The sequence below is a fragment of the Notamacropus eugenii genome, chromosome 6 (genome assembly GCF_028372415.1).
Source record: "Notamacropus eugenii isolate mMacEug1 chromosome 6, mMacEug1.pri_v2, whole genome shotgun sequence".
NCBI classification, from domain to species: Eukaryota; Metazoa; Chordata; class Mammalia; order Diprotodontia; family Macropodidae; genus Notamacropus; species Notamacropus eugenii.
Window position 1 is genome coordinate 226,011,053 of NC_092877.1, and position 17,856 is coordinate 226,028,908.

Consider the following 17,856-nt stretch of genomic DNA (forward strand, 5'->3'; position numbering starts at 1 on the left):
TGCTTCACCCTCTCAACTGTAAAATACTTTTTTTTTTCTTGCTGTTGTTCCCCTGAGGCTTTAATATTTACACAGCTTTATCCATGGCTTTGCTTTGTAAGGACATAGCCCCAATTAAAGCTCTGATTCTGCAATTTTCATGAGAGAGAGAAAAAAACCAGCACAAGTTCAAAAAATTCTTTTGAAGAACCTGATTGCTGTTAACCAGCCAACAAGTTAGTTAGTATATCTCTGGTTCTTGTTTTCATCTCTCAGTTTGATTTCATCAATGTGGCACTAAGGTTAGCCATACAAAACTTTTAAAATGAGCAGTTGCTGGGGAATAAATATTTATTAAATTGTTGCTGTTGAGTTTTGGAATGTGAAGCATTTTAAAACTAATCAAAATATTCAAGATTGAGAAACATCACATTCCAGGGATCTTGAAGACAGAGGAATTCGATAGAAGTTACTAGAACAGCAGGACTTTGATACACAACATTGTAAAGGGGTTAGGTAGAGAAGACTAGAAGCTCACATAGATCTTCACCTGTGGGAAGAAACCTTTCTAATAAACAGCAGCTCATCTGTCTGCAGTGAGGCAGAAAAAGGTCAACGCAGCGGCTGTTAGGGCTTTAATATTTTAATTTAGGCAATTATCAAGGGACCACATGTAAAACCTCTTGTCTAGGGTATCCACATGAGAATAGGATGATGGCTTTATTATACAAATGACACCAAATTATGAACGAACAGGCTTAATTCTTTTTTTTACTATACACTATGATAAAGGTTTAAAAGATGATATAAAAACGTATACATTGTATTTTAATGCCTGTACTTGCAAACGGAGGAAAAATACATATATGCCAATGCCTATATTTACCTAAAAATGCAAAATGAAATGGATTTTAATTACACCACAACCAAATTTTAAAATACAATTTAATTATGCTTGAAGAAGATAAAATTGGAGTTCTACCAAAGATATATTAATATAATAAATATTAAGCAAATAGAGAAAACAATTTTGAAAACAACTAATACTAAATTATTCCAATATTAAATTTCTTTGAACATGGAACATCTCAACTTGGTAATATAACCCCAAAGCTATTACTATCTTTAATTTTCTTGTTCATATGACAAAATGGGCAAAGAGGTAGTAATCCTATTATTGTGTGATCTTTAAAACAATAGTGCCCTTCTCAAAAATGAGAACAAATTTAGAGATGTCAAACTAAATCAAAAACTTTTTCTGGAACTGTCCCTTCATATTATATTATCAATGTTCAAGATAAATTCATTCCCATTTAATTTCATTTTCTATACTTTAAGAAAATAAAAGGAATCATAAAGATTATGAATGACAAAGGACTATAAAGAGTAAGGAAACTCCGATCACATTATTTTAAGTGAGATTACCAAATGGCAATAAGTTCCATGATAACCTATCCAAAGAATCTCTAAATTCTTAATTAATAAAAGCATGTATCATGTTATTTTATTGATTTGTATAGAAAATCGAACAGTTTGAATAGTAATAAAAATAATTACCACTCACATTTAAATAAAAGTGGGGATGTGAAAGAGGGAGAAGAGACAGGCAGCATTTTGTTTCTTTCTTAACAGTTCTCAGAGGTTAGTGGTAAAAGTAACCCATTTTACAGAAAACAGTCTCAGAGCATAATGTGGCTTGCCCAAGACCAGCTAGGAAGGAGTAAAAAGAGACTGAAACTTAGGTTTTCTCCTATCAAGTCCCATGATCTCTCCACTATACCATACTCTCGTCCTTTGTAAAGTTAAAACAAATCAACATGACATTTAAATAACCAAAGCTACATTAATTGGGCATCAATTATTTAAAAATGAAAACTCCAATATATTTAGAGCAATTTCAAAGCAAAGCAAAAGTTCACATTGCAAATATTACTTTTCAAAACAATTCTGGGACCAGAAGCCTAAAATCAAATCTGCAACTTTGGCATAGAAATAAATACTGAAAAAGAACATGTTTGAAAAGAGAACATGAACCAAAATGTATGAAACTCCAATTAATTCCAGAAAGTATATATTCTAATGTACCCCCAAAAGACCAAAATGATCAGGTCAAAAAGAAATGATATACTTTAATAAGGTACAGAATGAAAACCCAAAAAAGCAGAAAAAAAGAAGAAAATACCCCAGCAACTCCATATAAGATCCACAAACCACTGATCACAAGCCTCTAGCATAATTAAAAATTTTCTTTCTTCAGTACCAGAGATAGACTACGTGAAGCTCTCCGGCATCTCCCACCCTTCATTTTCAATTCACCTCTCCCCCTAAGCACAACTCCCAGCCCGCCATGTCTACCTGACAAGTGACAGCCCAATCTGATTAAATGCTTGCAAGGGAGGGGACTCGTGGGCTTCCATGACAGGCCAAAAGTGATCACCATGGAGATACATAATTACAGCTGTCAACGCATCTACTGTCCTGCTGGCATCAATTTGATTGCTCCCAGCAATAATGATAGACAAAGCTTAGTGTGCACTCTCCTGCACCCAATCACTTTATCTATTCCTTGGTCCATTTAGCTGACATGCAACATTCACACAAGCAAATAACAGCAGTAAGCAGAACATTTAAGGCATTTTAATTGTTTTTTCTTTCTATGGATGGCTCACAAGCGCAAATGTTATTACATAAAACTCCCGCTGCAGCATTAATTGAAGAAAGATTTGGTGGGACAAAGACTGTAGGGGGTATAGTTTGTCCATTATCACTTGTACTTTCAACAGGTCTCACGTTTGAAAATTGCAAATTGCAAAAACTTGCAAGGGCAAAATGTTTGACATCCTGTTAGCTCTTACAACATGGTGAAAACTTCTAACTACTAGAGTAATCATTGTAAATTCTTATTTAATACTTTCTTCGTTTGATTAAAAAAATGTTTAGATATGTCCCTATGACACTTACTTTCTTAACTACTATTTAATGTCATATAATGCCAGTTAAATCTTTACCATTTTTTTTCTGCCTTGGGGCTTTGAACACAGCATGAAGCTCCCAAGCCTCAAAAAGGTCAAGTTCCTTTTGAAAGCACATGGGCAAAAACAATTTAAAAAGTGAAATATATCATATATCCAATAACATCTTCAAATTTAGCATTCTTCCTGTAATCTTGCAGAATGAGTAATCACATTCACAGATGGTATAGCCTTGTCATTCCACAAGTTGACACAGTGTCATATATATGCACTTATTATTCTGACCACCTTGATTATAAATTCTTGTTCTTTTTATGCAGCAAAAACTACTTAAGAAACAATTATTGAGCGCAGATAATAGAGCACACACACACACACACACACACGAAGCTAAACAATCACCTTTCTTTAGCTACAGTAAATGACATTTATTCTCTCAAAGCTATGAAGCTAAAAAAAAATAAGTGCACCCTAAGTCCCTAACACATTACACAGCTGGTTTGGAACTTGAACATCAATTCACAACTACTACAAGTATATATGGTTTGAAGAGTTACATAAGAATAAATTATAACACAAAGATGACTAACTAGTTTCTCATATTTCTGTTGCCTCTAAATGGCAAAACATTTTTTAAAAGTTAAATATCCTTATTCAAAATGTCTCTTCGGACCTTGCTAGTGCAGGGTACAGTCTTCTGAAAGGATTTTGCTATCACATGTGTTTAACTTGTTTCCATAATCCAAACCCTTGGTCTTTACATCTCTTCAATACGATTTTTAAGTGCTCATTGAATATCAAAGCTTGAATGACTTACACCAGGAAGATAAGATGGCTCTTCATACTGAGACAATCTGCCAACGGAAGGTAAACCAAAAGACTTGTAGGGATCCTAAAAATTCAAACAGAAGAAAGCAGTAACTTAGATGAAGTGCAGGAAGTAAGGTTTAATCATTATAAATTAGAGCCTCTTCCAGTAACTAACATTTTTATAAACTATACTGTTTTCCAAATAATTCATTCCAGAGCACTGTTGCCTTATTATTACATATAGCATATATGAATGCATATAACATATGACATATGACTTAAAAGTTCATTAAAAACTAAAGAGAATTATATGGACAGGGACCAATATTAGTCTCATCTTACTTTGCTGAAATGGGTAAAATTCCAAGTAACCTAAAACTTACCAGACACACATCTTAAAAAACTAAAACTTAAACATTCATCAAAACAGACACAACTTCAGGGTGACCGTAATAGTGTATTAAATATATTTGCTTTTATAAAAATCAACAAATTAACTGGTACAAGGAAACATTTCAACAATTCATACAAGGACCAGAAAAGTGAGATTATATACTATGAAATATACTCACTTATAATTGTTTTATAATTAGCAAAATAAATCCCAAATATGGGATTTGGTGTCACAACAAACAAGAAAGAAACAATAATATCAGTCAAAATATGTCAAATATTAAAAGTAAAAATAAACAAATGGAGGACTAAAGATGCCAAAAAACAATATACAATATCAATGTTTTATATTTCAAAGGAAAAGTTTTGACTTCTACAAATAGAAAACAAAAAAATGTTGTTATATTCCAATGTTTAATTATGGCTGGATAAGTAATTTTAAATACTGAATTCCCATTTTTTTGTTTCAGATAGGTAGAACCACCTTCCAAAGTATTAAAGAAAAGAATGCAATTACCAAAGTAAGAATTTTTGATTGAAAACTAAAAATAATTCATACATGTTTTGATAATTTGTTCAAAAAAATTCTATTAAATAAATAGTTACCAAGGAATAAAAGTAATTAAGAAAGCAGTTTTTTTAGCTTAACATTTTTAATTACTACTTATTAAAAAGAACATAATTGACAAGCATGGCATTAAATTTTAGGAGAAATCTTTAAGTGAATATTTAGGACATATTTAACATATATCTGGGAAAGTATATAAAATTACACCTATAAGGGTATCTACAATGTTGTAAAACTAAAATATTTTATTTAATTTCAGTTAAATAACATATAATAACTACTTTATTATCTTTGAAAGTAAGCAATTTATTTCCATGAAATCTAAGAATACTTTGAATTAACAAATACAAAGCATTTCAATAAATATGCTTGGCCAATTCTGCCATATACAATCAAATACTTGACTCAGGTTCTAAAATTTCACTTCACTGTGTTGTTTATTTGTAACTGGTACTGAACTATTACCCTTCTGCCCAACACAACTCATTTTACCTCAGCATAAACTCGACATTCAATTGCCCAGCCGTTGATGGCAATATCAGCTTGTTTGTGTCTAAGAGGGTAACCCTTAGCAACACGGATCATTTCTTGGACTAGGTCCAGGCCAGTAATGCATTCAGTGACAGGATGTTCAACCTACAAGGTCAGAAACTGTCAGTCAATATGTACTTTTTTAAAAAGAACAAAAAGGTAAACAAACAAATAAATGAGGAAATTTGCAAACCCAAGTGAAAGTAAGGTTAATTATATTTGATAATTCCTTCTCCATGACTAAAAAACATACAATAAAATACCTGCTCAAGAGAGGAAAAGGGAAAGAATAGCAATACATAGTATGTTACAGCGCATGTAAAGCAAAAATTAAAGTCTTAGAGGTTTGTGAATAGTATAAGTTACTTTTCTTAATGCATGTTAACATTTGAATACAATTTTCAAATTTTAGTTTTAAAACAAACTTTTTTAACTTTTCTAAGGCAAATGTTTCAATTGAAACATTCAACTTGATCAGAGATCAACCTATTCTGCTACACTTAACATGGTATCAACAGGGGGAGCTTATAATTTTCCAAAGAACTAGTTCATCCTAAACCTCATCCATTCATCAGCTTTCACTAACCTGTCCTGACAAGCAACCAGATTAACGTAATCTTATATCAGCGCAGCGTAGCAGAAATGAACAGATGGATCTTTCAGATTTTTTCCCTCCAGACTTTTCTGGGTAGTGCTTAGCATGCACAATAACTGAGAAAAACCAGTAAAATCACAATGCTCTCTCAGCAAAATGCTGCCAACTTCTTAAGACAGTGCTGTCACTGGTTACCTAGCTATTCCACACTAAAAAAAGGAGGGGAGACGGATACTCACACATATACCTATAAGCAGACATAAGAGGAGAGACATAACAAATATATATAAAGAATATGTATAGAAAATTAAACTATCAAAGATGTTTGTGCAATTCATGATAGTCTATGGAAAAGAAGAAATATTATAACAAAATTTCAATTAAAATTTTGGCCAGAACTGACCCAATAGCAAATCAATAACATTACAGAATAGTAAGTAATATATAAGAATCTATTTAAACTGAAGATCAACAGGCATTTATTTCATAATTCAAAGATGTACATGTCTAAACTGTGTAGGGTACCCCAGTCCTCTATTATTGAAGCTCAGAAACTCAGGGTTATCCTTGAGTCTTCACCTTCACTCACTCCACATTATCAATACATTGCTAAGTTTACTTTAGCTGGATCTGCTCTGTAAGATTCACTTTTCCCCCATTACACAGACATAATTCTAAGTCAGGGGCAGCTAGGTGGTGCAATGGATAGAGCACCACTGCAGGAGTCAGGAGGACATGAGTTCAAATATCACCTCAGACACTTGACACTCACCAGCTGTGTGACTGTGGGCAAGTCACTTAACCCCAACTGCCTCATCCTGGGTCATCTCCAGTCATCCAGATGAATATCTGGTCACTGGATTCAGATGACTCTGGAGAAGTGATGCTGGTGACCTGCACAGCCCTCCCTCACTCAAAGCAAAGTCAAGTGCAAGTCATGTCATCATTTCTTCGATGGCATGGTCTTCTTCAGCAACGGAGGATGAACACACACAACTCTAAGTCAGGACCGATCTCTTCTAACCTGGACTACTGAAATAGCTTTCTAAGTGACTTCCCTTCTTTCAGTTAGCAGCCAAGGTGATTTTGCAAAAGCTTTAAGGATGACTCTGTGAAACCCATACTCACTGAGCTTCGACAACTTTTATTATCTCTAAGATCTAATGTGAACTCTACTGTTTGGCACTTAAAGCTCTTCTAACCTATACTTTTTCCAGTCTTTTTATATTCCATGAAACTTATATTCCATTTACTTCCTTGTAACTTTTCCCATAATACACCTCATCTGCTGTTAAAATTTAAGCACTAACTTCTTCACAAAGCCTCTGTTGATCCTCCCAGTTGCTAATGCCTTGCCTTAAAAATCACTTTAAACAAATTTTGAACATACTTACATATGTTCACATTGTCTCCCCAGACAAGACTTAAACTGCTTAAAGAATTACCATACCAAAAAAGGAAGGCTAAACTACCTAGATTTAATGTGCATATGTTAATAGAAGCCAACAAAAAAAAAAATTAACTGAATATGTATAGTTGGAAGGGTACCTACAGACTATCTAGTTCAACTTGAAAAATTACCTGCATCCATCTTGGAAATATAAAGTGAAACCCAAAGAGGCAAGGTGACTTTCTTAATGTCACACACTACTGTTACCTAACAAAAGAGGTATCTAAAACCCTCATCTCTTGACTCCCCCAATCCAGAGAATTTTCTACTGCTGTGGTTTAGTCATTTTTCAGTCATGTCCAATTCTTCACAATCCCATTTGAGGTTTTCTTGGCAAAGATTCTGGAGAGGTTTGTTATTTCTCCAGCTCATTTCACAGCTAAGGAAAGTGAGGCAAATAGGGTTAAGTGACTTTGCCCAGGGTCACACAGCTAGTAAGTGTCTGAGGCCAGATTTTGAACTTCAGGCCTAGCACTCTATCTATTCTGTACCACTTTAGCTGTCCCCTGCAGCTTAATTGCTGATTTCATAAAATCTTGAGTCAATAAAAAAATTTAAACCTAAAATTCATTTTCATTAATCATCTTTACCTTTCTTCATAGACTACAATGAAAATTTCAAGTAAAATAATCCCACTATAATCAATTACTTATTTTCTGCTTAAAAACAGGAAGTAATATCCAAAATCAAGAAATATATTATTTTTAATAAAATTGATGGCTTCAGAGGAAGCTGGAAAGATAATATACACTGATGCAGAATTCAGTCAACAAAGTCTGGATCTACAGATCCAGAGAGAACAGAATCTATCTACGGAATAACAGTAACACTGTAAAAACAAATTATCTTTGAAAGATTAAAATCATTTATCAATGCAATAACCAATCATGATGCCAGAGTACTTTTTGTCTATGCTGCATATTTCCTGACAGAGAAGTAATGAATTTAAGATGCAAAATTAGACATATTTTTTTTAATATGACAATTTGTTTCCTTGACTATGCATAGCTGTTACAAGAGTTTGGTTTTTCTTTTAACTTGGGGATGTGGTGGTAAGGGAACAAAAAAAATGAATATTTAATTACATTTTTAAAAAATAAGAAATATTCTAGAGAAATAACTATGGAATCGGGATACAGAATGAAGCAGGATATTTTCTCTCATGTTATGTTTTGTTTTGGTTTTTCTCATGGTTTCTCCCATTCATTTTAATTCTTCTATGCAGCATGACAAATGTGAAAATGTTTTTAACAAAAAAAAAAAAATAAGAAATATTTTTAGTTTTCAATTCTTAAAATTTATAATTAAATTTATCAAATGTCTCCTAAAGTCAAGGCATGCCATGAAGGCACTGAAGGTTGAGAGCAAAAATGAAACAATATTAAGAGGATTTGTTCTGTGTAATAGGATTTATTCTATGAAGGCTGGATTCAGTCAGAGGACCTCACTTGAGGACCTAGAAGGTCATATGTGGCCTTGAGGCCACAGGTTTCCCATCCCAGAAATAGACCCTATCCTCAAGGTGTTCTCATTCAACAGAGGAGATGATCCATGTTCCTAGGTAAGTAAATACAAGCTGAGAATTAAAGGGAATAATTCAAGAGAGGAAATGGCATTTCAAAAGGGAACTAAACGCAGAGAACATTCCAAGCATGAGAAAAGTCTATTTATGTGCACCAAAATGGAAGCCTTTATCCCACTAAATGAGAACAAAAGTAAGTAACGATCATCAAAAGAAAGAATTTTGATTTTGTTCTCTAAAGATTCTGAATCTACTGGACCTAAATAAAAGTAAAAATTAGCTCTTAAAATGCATGAGATATCAAGTAATAATTAAGTGTAGAATGTGTATAAAATATTGTGATAAGCCCTATGGATACAAAGATAAATGGAGTAAATTATACTGAGCAGATCTCCCAAACACACTTATACAAATGAAAACAGGTTTAAAAAAATCAAGAAAAATTATTAGAAAATAATTCAAAATACAAGTAAACTGAATGAAGCATATGATTGGGGAAACGGAAAGACAGCCTTAAAGGGCAAAGAAAATGTAAGATTACTGAATTAATTGATTTTGTATGTGTGTATCATATATATGTACACAAATAAAATATAAATACTTAGAATGTACACACACACACAGAGACACACACACACACACCCCATTCTTAAAAAGATACATAGCTTTTCTTAGTTTTAACAGGTCTGATCACTGTCTCCAACACCATTCAAAAAAAAAAGGGGGGGGGGCAAAACTCCAAAACCCAAAAGGCTCCAATTCATCATAATATCAAAAGAATTTTGCCAAGAAGGTGTCCTCCAAAAAAAAAAAACTCAGAACCAAGTTTAATAATATTTATATTCATACATGTTTTTTAATGTAGCCTATATGAAGAAATCTATTCACTAATATTTGTTGTGTGGAATGTTTTTAACTCTACTCTGGTCAACTACACAAAGGGTGAACAGTGTAGTCGGAAAGTCACCTTGGGTCAGTCACAAACTCTAATTTCCCAAGGAAATTCACTAATAATAACAGGTACAAAGAAGTCCCATGTGGATGGTGAAGAGAAGTCACATACCAACAGTTCTCTATATCAATTAAAAAAACCTTGAGTATGGGGCTGTTTTTAAGGTATTTTACCTGTGTTTTCCATATGAAACTTAATCCAACATGTCCCAAAGAGAACTCATTATCTTTCTTTGGAATTTTAAAATTCAAATTTATATTCTGTTCTGAATTCACTCCTTCCTCCTCTACCGAACCCCATCGAGAAAGCAAGAAAAACAAAACCTGTTACAGCTAGATATAGTCAAGCAAAACAAATTCTATCATTTATCATATTTTTATAAAATGCTTCAATCTATATTCTGAATCCATCACCTATCTTGAGTTGGACAGCAGGTTTCATCATAAGTTCTATGGAACTGTAGTTGGTTCCACTGTCTTTATATGGAACCCCAAATTAAATTGTTTAAATCTGTTCATATGTTACATTGGCTTGGTAAAACCTGAGTTCCTTAAAAACAAGAGAGAGTTGTCTTTTGCTGTCTTTGTAGTTTTCATACATTAGGCACTTAGGAAATATTTATTAAAATGAACTCAGCTGAAAAAGAAAGATAAAAAATAATCACAGGGAAAAGTTAAAAGCATTTAAAAACCAAATAATTTGGAATAACCACTTTTGCAGGAGTGTGAAAAACAACATAAAATTCATAAAAAAAGAGCTAGATAAAAATCTGTCACAAAACACATAAACTTACTCTAAACATACTACTGAAGGGCAAAGACATGCCTTTTAGAGATTTATTAAACTCTATTACTATGCTTTAATTTTTTTGAAATTTGTTTTCAGTTTTCAACAATCACTTCCATAAAGTCTTAAGTTTTCTCCCTCTCCCTTCCCGCTCCCTCCCTGAGATGACATGCAATCTTATATGGGTTCTACACATACATTCTTACTAAACACATTTTCACATTAGTCATGTTGAATACAAGAATTAAAACAAAGGGGAAAAACCATGAGAAAACCCAAAACAAAACAAAACATAACACAAGAGAAAGTAGTCTGCTTCATTCTGTGTTCCAATTCCATAGTTCTTTCTCTGGATGTGGATGGCATTTTTGCATCGAGTCCTTTGGGAATGTGAAGGCCTAAGTGTATCAGAAATAGTCTTTTTTATGATCTCTTTGGGATATAGTCCTAGAAATGATATTGTTGGGTCAAAGGGCATGCATATTTCTGTATATGCTTTAATTTTTTTATTTAATTTTTATTACTCAGCAGAAATCTAGCTCTTATATACCACAAAATATCCCCTCACTGAGAACAAAAGAAAAACCAAACCTCCATTACAAAAATATATAATGAAAAAAATATATCTGCATTGGCCATGTCCAAAAAGATTTGTCTCTTTCCTCCCTCAGAATCTCTCTTGATCAGAAAGGGAGGAATAAAGAGGAAGGGAATAAGAAGATGTCTAAACCCTTTATGTACAGGGCACTATTCTAAGCATTTTGTTCCCTTACAAATATCATCATAGGAGATAGGTATCATGTTTTCTATTTAGTCTTCTGCAATAGTAGCTGATCATTATGATGATCAAAGTTTCTACTAGTTTGTGTTTACAATACTGTTGTCAATGTATAAATTCTTCTCCTAGTTCTGTTCAATTCATTTCTTTTTGTTGTTGTTCAATTCATTTCACTCTGAATAATTTCTTACAAATCTTTGAAAGTTCCTCTGAAACCAATTCTAATGTAATTTTTAATAGCACAGTAGAATTCCATAAAATTTATATATAACTTACTTATTCATTCATTCCCCAATTTATGGGTACTCCCTCAGATTTCTAATCTTTACCACCCCAGAAGAGTTAAGAGTATTTCTGTTCATCTTTAGTGTTTTTTTTTAAATTTTGATTAAGACCAATCTCTCCTTTAATCTACTCTCCCTTCTACTTCCCCCATTTCCCACTTTCCTTCCTATTTCCCTATTCAGAGAAATGTAGTTCTGTACCTAATTGTGTGTATGTATATTCTTCTCTCCATTGACCAGCTCAGATGATAATGAGATTCAAATGTCAGCAAATGTCACCACTCACTCTCCTCACTGCCTCCCCTCCCTTGATTATAACAGATGTCAACTTTTGCTCCCAGATTACGTGAGGTAATTTTCTCTAAGCTTCCTTTTCCTCCCCACAACCCATGTTCAATGTATTCCTCTTCCTTTCTCTTTTCTTAAACTCCTCTATGATCTCTAGAGATGACAGGCTTCAGGGGAATCATATGTATCATCTTTCCATATTTAAACAGTTGATCTTTGTTTATTTATTAATTAACAATTATCATTGTTCACTCATGCTTAACTTTTTATATTCCCTGTAACACCTATGGTGGAACTTCAAAGTTCCTACAGAGCTCTGATCTTTTCATCAAGAATGCCTGTAAGCCTTCTATTTATTTAAAAGCTCATAGTTTTCCTCTGTAGCATTATATTCAGTTTTCTTACTCCATTCTCCATTAACAACTCAGCTTGGCTTCAACTCCACCAAACAACACCCTTTCAACCTGGGATAAACTCATGTCCTTGAAATCTCATGACTCCAAATATGGACTTAGGTTTTGATATTCAAAACCTTCTCAGTTTATCTTCTTGTCTTTCATCTTTGGAGGGCAGAGAACTAAACTTCTTCCAAAGTCTTCCTTTACAGAGAAAGCTCACAACCTTCCTGGCAACAACCTTCCTCATGACCTTCCACATCAACATCTCTGCTTGGCTTCAACTAATTTTCAAGGAGTTTGGTGCTCAAGCAAGATTTTGTTAATTCCCTTTCCAATTCCTTCTCCCAGACCTCTCATTTTCCCCCATTTTTTTCCTCAAGCATTCCCAATTCATTTAAAAAGAGATTCTTTCAACTGTTTTTTTTTAAACTGTGTTTTTTTGCTTCATATCTTTTACAAATTCCAGCTGAATGTGTGCTAGAGGAATTTTCTTTGAGAATTTGCTTATAGATGTTTTGGAGTCTCTTCTTCTGAGTCTGTGACCTTAGTATCTTGGTGACCAACTCTGGAGATATTCACTTTTGGTTTTCTTCCAAACAGCAGACTATTTCTTTCTAGTCTACTTTTCAACTTCTGATTTGATGTTAGGACCAGGCTTAGGGTACTACTGGGATGAAGGTCTCTAGACTATGTCTCTCACTGCTTTCTTTGGAATTCAGGGACAAGTAGGGCTGGGAACCTGCAAGTTTTCAGTGATCTCAAGGTGGTATGATTCAGGGCAAAGTATGACTACTGCTCCCCTGGTCAGAGATCTGTAAGTTCCTGACCTGGATTTGGTTTTTAAAAACAACAGACTCAGCACACTATCCACCAGAGGAGAAGCTCAGCTGGTTCAGATTAACAGAAATGCAAGCTCACATTTAGTTTAAGATTTTTACCCTAGTTTTAACTTTGCAAAAAGGTGAATCTGGGGTCAGTCATACTCATGACGTTTGCATTTGAGGCTTATTCCTTACCCAGGAATATCATCCTTGGGGAAAGGTCACCATCTCAGCCTGCCCTGGATCAGTGATTCAGAACTAGGTAATGAATGCCAAAGCCTCCAATCACAAGTACTCAAGGATGATGGCCAGTAGTGCCCAGGTGCTAGACACTGTAGTGCTCCAAGCAAGTGTGTTTCTGACTACATCCGAGTCGCATGTATACACAAACTTCTCTGTTTGTCTCCCTATCCTGACTTGGGTTGAAAAGGTGATCCGTTGTGATTTCTTTGAGATGTCCCAATGTACATTCAGTGTGAGGGTACTTTCTAGATGTGTTTGGAGGACCAACTTTCCTTCCTTCCTTCCCTCCTTTCTTCCTTCCACTGGGCTGTACTGCCTCCTGAAATTCCTCCACACAGGATCCACCTCTTATTATACTTTTAAAAAGTGAATTTCGGGTGGCGGAGTAGAAAGACGCACATATGCTAGCTCCAAACCCACAGCTCATAAAATATCTGTAAAAAAGAACTCCTGGCAAATTCTGGAGCAGCAGAAGCCACAGAACAATGGAGAGGAGGAGATTTCTGCTCCAGAGAGCCTGGAAACCTCTCGCAAAAGGTCACTCCCGCCCCAGACCCGGAGCAGAGCACAACCCTGCCTCAGCGGCGCGGATCTGAGCAGGCTTCAGGGACAGAATCTCCAGCAGCCACGCGGGTCCCTCCACTCACAGGTGACAAGGGTCAGTGAGAGGGTCTCTTTGGCGGGTAGAGAGGGGAGTGGGGTGCCCCCATAACTCAGGCCCCCTCGGGAGGCAGCAGCAGTGGAGGCGGTAGCAGACGGGGGATCCCCAAGCAGGCAGGAGCCTGGATCCATTGTTGAAGGTCTCTGCATAAACCCCCTGAGGGAACTGAGCCTGTGAGGCGGCCCTGCCCCCACCCCAGCACCTAAACTTGATCTCACACTGAATAGCAGCCCTGCCCCTGCCAGAGCCTTGGCTGGGAAGCAGCATTTGAATCTCAGACCCCAAGGGCTGGCTGGGAGGATCTGGAGGCCAAGTGGGTGTGAAGAGAATATTCAGAAGTCAAGTCACTGGCTGGGAAAATGCCTAGAAAAGGGAAAAAAAATAAGACTATAGAAGGTTACTTTCTTGGTGAACAGATATTTCCTCCCTTCCTTTCTGATGAGGAAGAACAATGCTTACCATCAGGGAAAGACACAGAAGTCAAGGCTTCTGTATCCCAGCCCACCCAATGGGCTCAGGCCATGGAAGAGCTCAAAAAGGATTTTGAAAATCAAGTTAGAGAGGTGAAGGAAAAACTGGGAAGAGAAATGAGTGACATGCAAGCAAAGCATGAAAAACAAGTAAACACCCTGCTAAAGGAGACCCAAAAAAATGCTGAAGAAAGTAACACCTTGAAAAATAGGCTAACTCAATTGGCAAAAGAGGTTCAAAAAGCCAATGAGGAGAAGAATGCTTTCAAAAGCAGAATTAGCCAAATGGAAAAGGAGATTCAAAAGCTCACTGAAGAAAATAGTTCTTTCAAAATTAGAATGGCACAGATGGAGGCTAATGACTTTATGAGAAAGCAAGAAATCACAAAACAAAACCAAAAGAATGGAAAAATGGAAGATAATGTGAAATATCTCATTGGAAAAACAATTGACCTGGAGAACAGACCCAGGAGAGACAATTTAAAAATTATGGGATTACCTGAAAGCCATGATCAAAAAAAAAGCCTAAACATCATCTTTCATGAAATTATCCAGGAAACCTGCCTTGAGATTCTAGAACCAGAGGGCAAAATAAGTATTCAAGGAATCCATAGATCACCTCCTGAAAGAGATCCAAAAAGAGAAACTCCTAGGAACATTGTGGCCAAATTCCAGAGTTCCCAGGTCAAGGAGAAAATATTGCAAGCAGCTAGAAAGAAACAATACAAGTATTGTGGAAATACAATCAGGATAACACAAGATCTAGCAGCTTCTCTATTAAGGAATTGAAGGGCATGGAATAGGATATTCCAGAAGTCAAAGGAACTAGGACTAAAACCAAGAATCACCTACCCAGCAAAACTGAATATAATACTTCAGGGGAAAAATTGGTCTTTCAATGAAATAGAGGACTTTCAAGCAAAGAAAATTTGACTTTCAAACACAAGAATGAAGAGAAGCATGAAAAGCTAAACAGCAAAGAGAAGTCATAAGGGACTTTACTAAAGTTGAACTGTTTACATTCCTACATGGAAAGTCAATATTTGTAACTCTTGAAACTATTCAGTATCTGGGTACTGGGTGAGATTACACACACACATGCACACGCACATGCACACACACATAGAGACAGAGTGCACAGAGTGAATTGAAGAGGATGGGTCATATCTTTAAAAAATGAAATCAAGCAGTGAGAGAGAAATATATTGGGAGGAGAAAGGGAGAAATGGAATGGGGCAAATTATCTCTCATAAAAGAGGCAAGCAAAAGACTCATTAGTGGAGGGATAAAGAGGGGAGGTGAGAGAAAAACATGAAGTTTACTCTCATCACATTCCACTAAAGGAAGGAATAAAATGCACACTCATTTTGGTATGAAAACCTATCTTACAATACAGGAAAGTGGGGGATAAGGGGATAAGCAGGGTGGGGGGGATGATGGAAGGGAGGGCATGGGCAGGAGGGAGCAATTTGAGGTCGACACTCATGGGGAGGGACAGGATCAAAAGAGAATAGAAGCAATGGGGGACAGGATAGGATGGAGGGAAATATAGTTAGTCTTATACAACACGACTATTATGAAAGTCATTTGCAAAACTACAGAGATATGGCCTATATTGAATTGCTTGCCTTCCAAAGGGAAGGGGCGGGGAGGGAGAGAGGAAAAGAAGTTGGAACTCAAAGTTTTAGGAACAACTGTCGAGTACTGTTCTTGCCACCAGGAAATAAGAAATACAGGTAAAGGGGTATAGAAAGTTATTTGGCCCTACAGGACAAAAGAGAAGATGGAGACGGGGCAGAGAGGGATGATAGAAGAGAGAGCAGATTGGTGATAGGGGCAATTAGAATGCTCGGTGTTTTGGGGTGAGGGGAGGGGACAAAAGGGGAGAAAATTTGGAACCCAAAATTTTGTGAAAATGAATGTTAAAAGTTAAATAAATAAATAAAAAGGTGTATTTCATTAACAACTTTTTGTCTAAAGAAAACTGCAAGGTAAAGATAGCAGAAATAGTTCTACTAACATAAACATAAGTATAAAAAATGTCATCAGTTAAATTGTTTAAGAAGTGATATAAAATGACTTTCCTGAGTTTGTCAGTTAGTAACCACTTATTAATTACTTTGTATGACTGTGATATGCACTGGGAATATAAAGAAAGGCAAAAGGCACTCCCTAACAGTAGCTCACAAGGTAATGAAAGAAACAATACACAAATAACCATGTATAATCAACCTCTATACAGGATAAATAAGAAATAATCAACAGAAGTAATGTTCTAGAATTAAGAGTGACTGGGAAAGGCTTCTTGTAAAAAAGGAGATTTTGAACTTGGCCTTCAAGGAAACCAGGGAACTGAAATGAGAAGAGAGAGCATCCACATATGGAGAAATGCCAAGGGTCAGGAGATGGAATATAATGTTCATGGCATAGCAAAAAGCCAAGTATCACTGGGTGACAGAGTTTGGAGCTCAGATATAAGATATAAGAATAATGTAAAGCTAGGAAGGTTAAGACTATGAAGGGTTCAAAATCCTAAAAAGAAATTATGTTTGATCCAAGGAGTCAAAGACAGCCACTTGAATTTATTAAAAAGAGGGATAATAGGGGTGGATTTGCCCTTTAGGAAAGTCACTTTGATGGCTGAGAGGAAGATGGAATGTAAAGAGGAGAGATATATAACAGGCGGATCAACAACAGTAGTTCATATGTGAAAAGATAAGGACCTGTAACCAGGGTGGTGGCAGGATCAGAAAAGAGAGGAATATATACAAGAAATGTACAAGGAAAGAGCTACTGACCTCGGCAATGGATTAGTCTGGGGGTCGGGGAAGATTTTAGACAAGAGTGTGACTGATGCAAAAGAAATGATGTCACTCTTTTCATCAAAGCATAAAAGACTGGGCCAGACATGATCAAATGGAACCCTCTCCCCTCAACCCAATGGGAAAAAAATAATCAGATATGATGATCTGAATGGAGATTCTCCTCTTCCCACAGAAAGTTGGAGATGAGGCAGAAGACGGGATTACAATAGTGAGGTCCTATTCTCTCTAGAAGCTGACCATGGCAGTGCAATGATAAGGCACCCTTCTCTGTTTTTCCCTCCAACGGCTGGACAAACTATCAGTATCTAACTTTATTTCTTAGTTAACTGTAACAAAAACTAGAGGCACTTATGTTTGTAAGTGAAACATAAAAGTTCAGAAACTGGAAAAACTGACATTTCAATAGAGAAAGCTTAGAAAGGAAACTACAAAGAAAATTATAACTCTCCTAGATCAAATTGAAACACTAATTAGAGACAATATAAAACTAGAAGATAGAGAATTTAGTGAACGTGTCTTAAGTATTATAA

General features: G+C 35.6%; 1 protein-coding gene across 3 annotated transcripts in view; it reads right to left on the bottom strand.

The window, feature by feature from the left end:
* The window catches only part of PCCA (propionyl-CoA carboxylase subunit alpha), a 492,766-nt gene that overhangs the window by 252,244 nt on the left and 222,666 nt on the right, over positions 1-17,856 (bottom strand). For all 3 annotated transcript variants that reach the window (XM_072622036.1, XM_072622038.1, XM_072622037.1), the window contains 2 exons: positions 5,215-5,358; positions 3,769-3,843 (listed from right to left, as the gene is read on the bottom strand). In XM_072622036.1, coding sequence (XP_072478137.1) covers positions 3,769-3,843; positions 5,215-5,358 — 219 coding nt within the window. The remainder of the gene's footprint in view (positions 1-3,768; positions 3,844-5,214; positions 5,359-17,856) is intronic.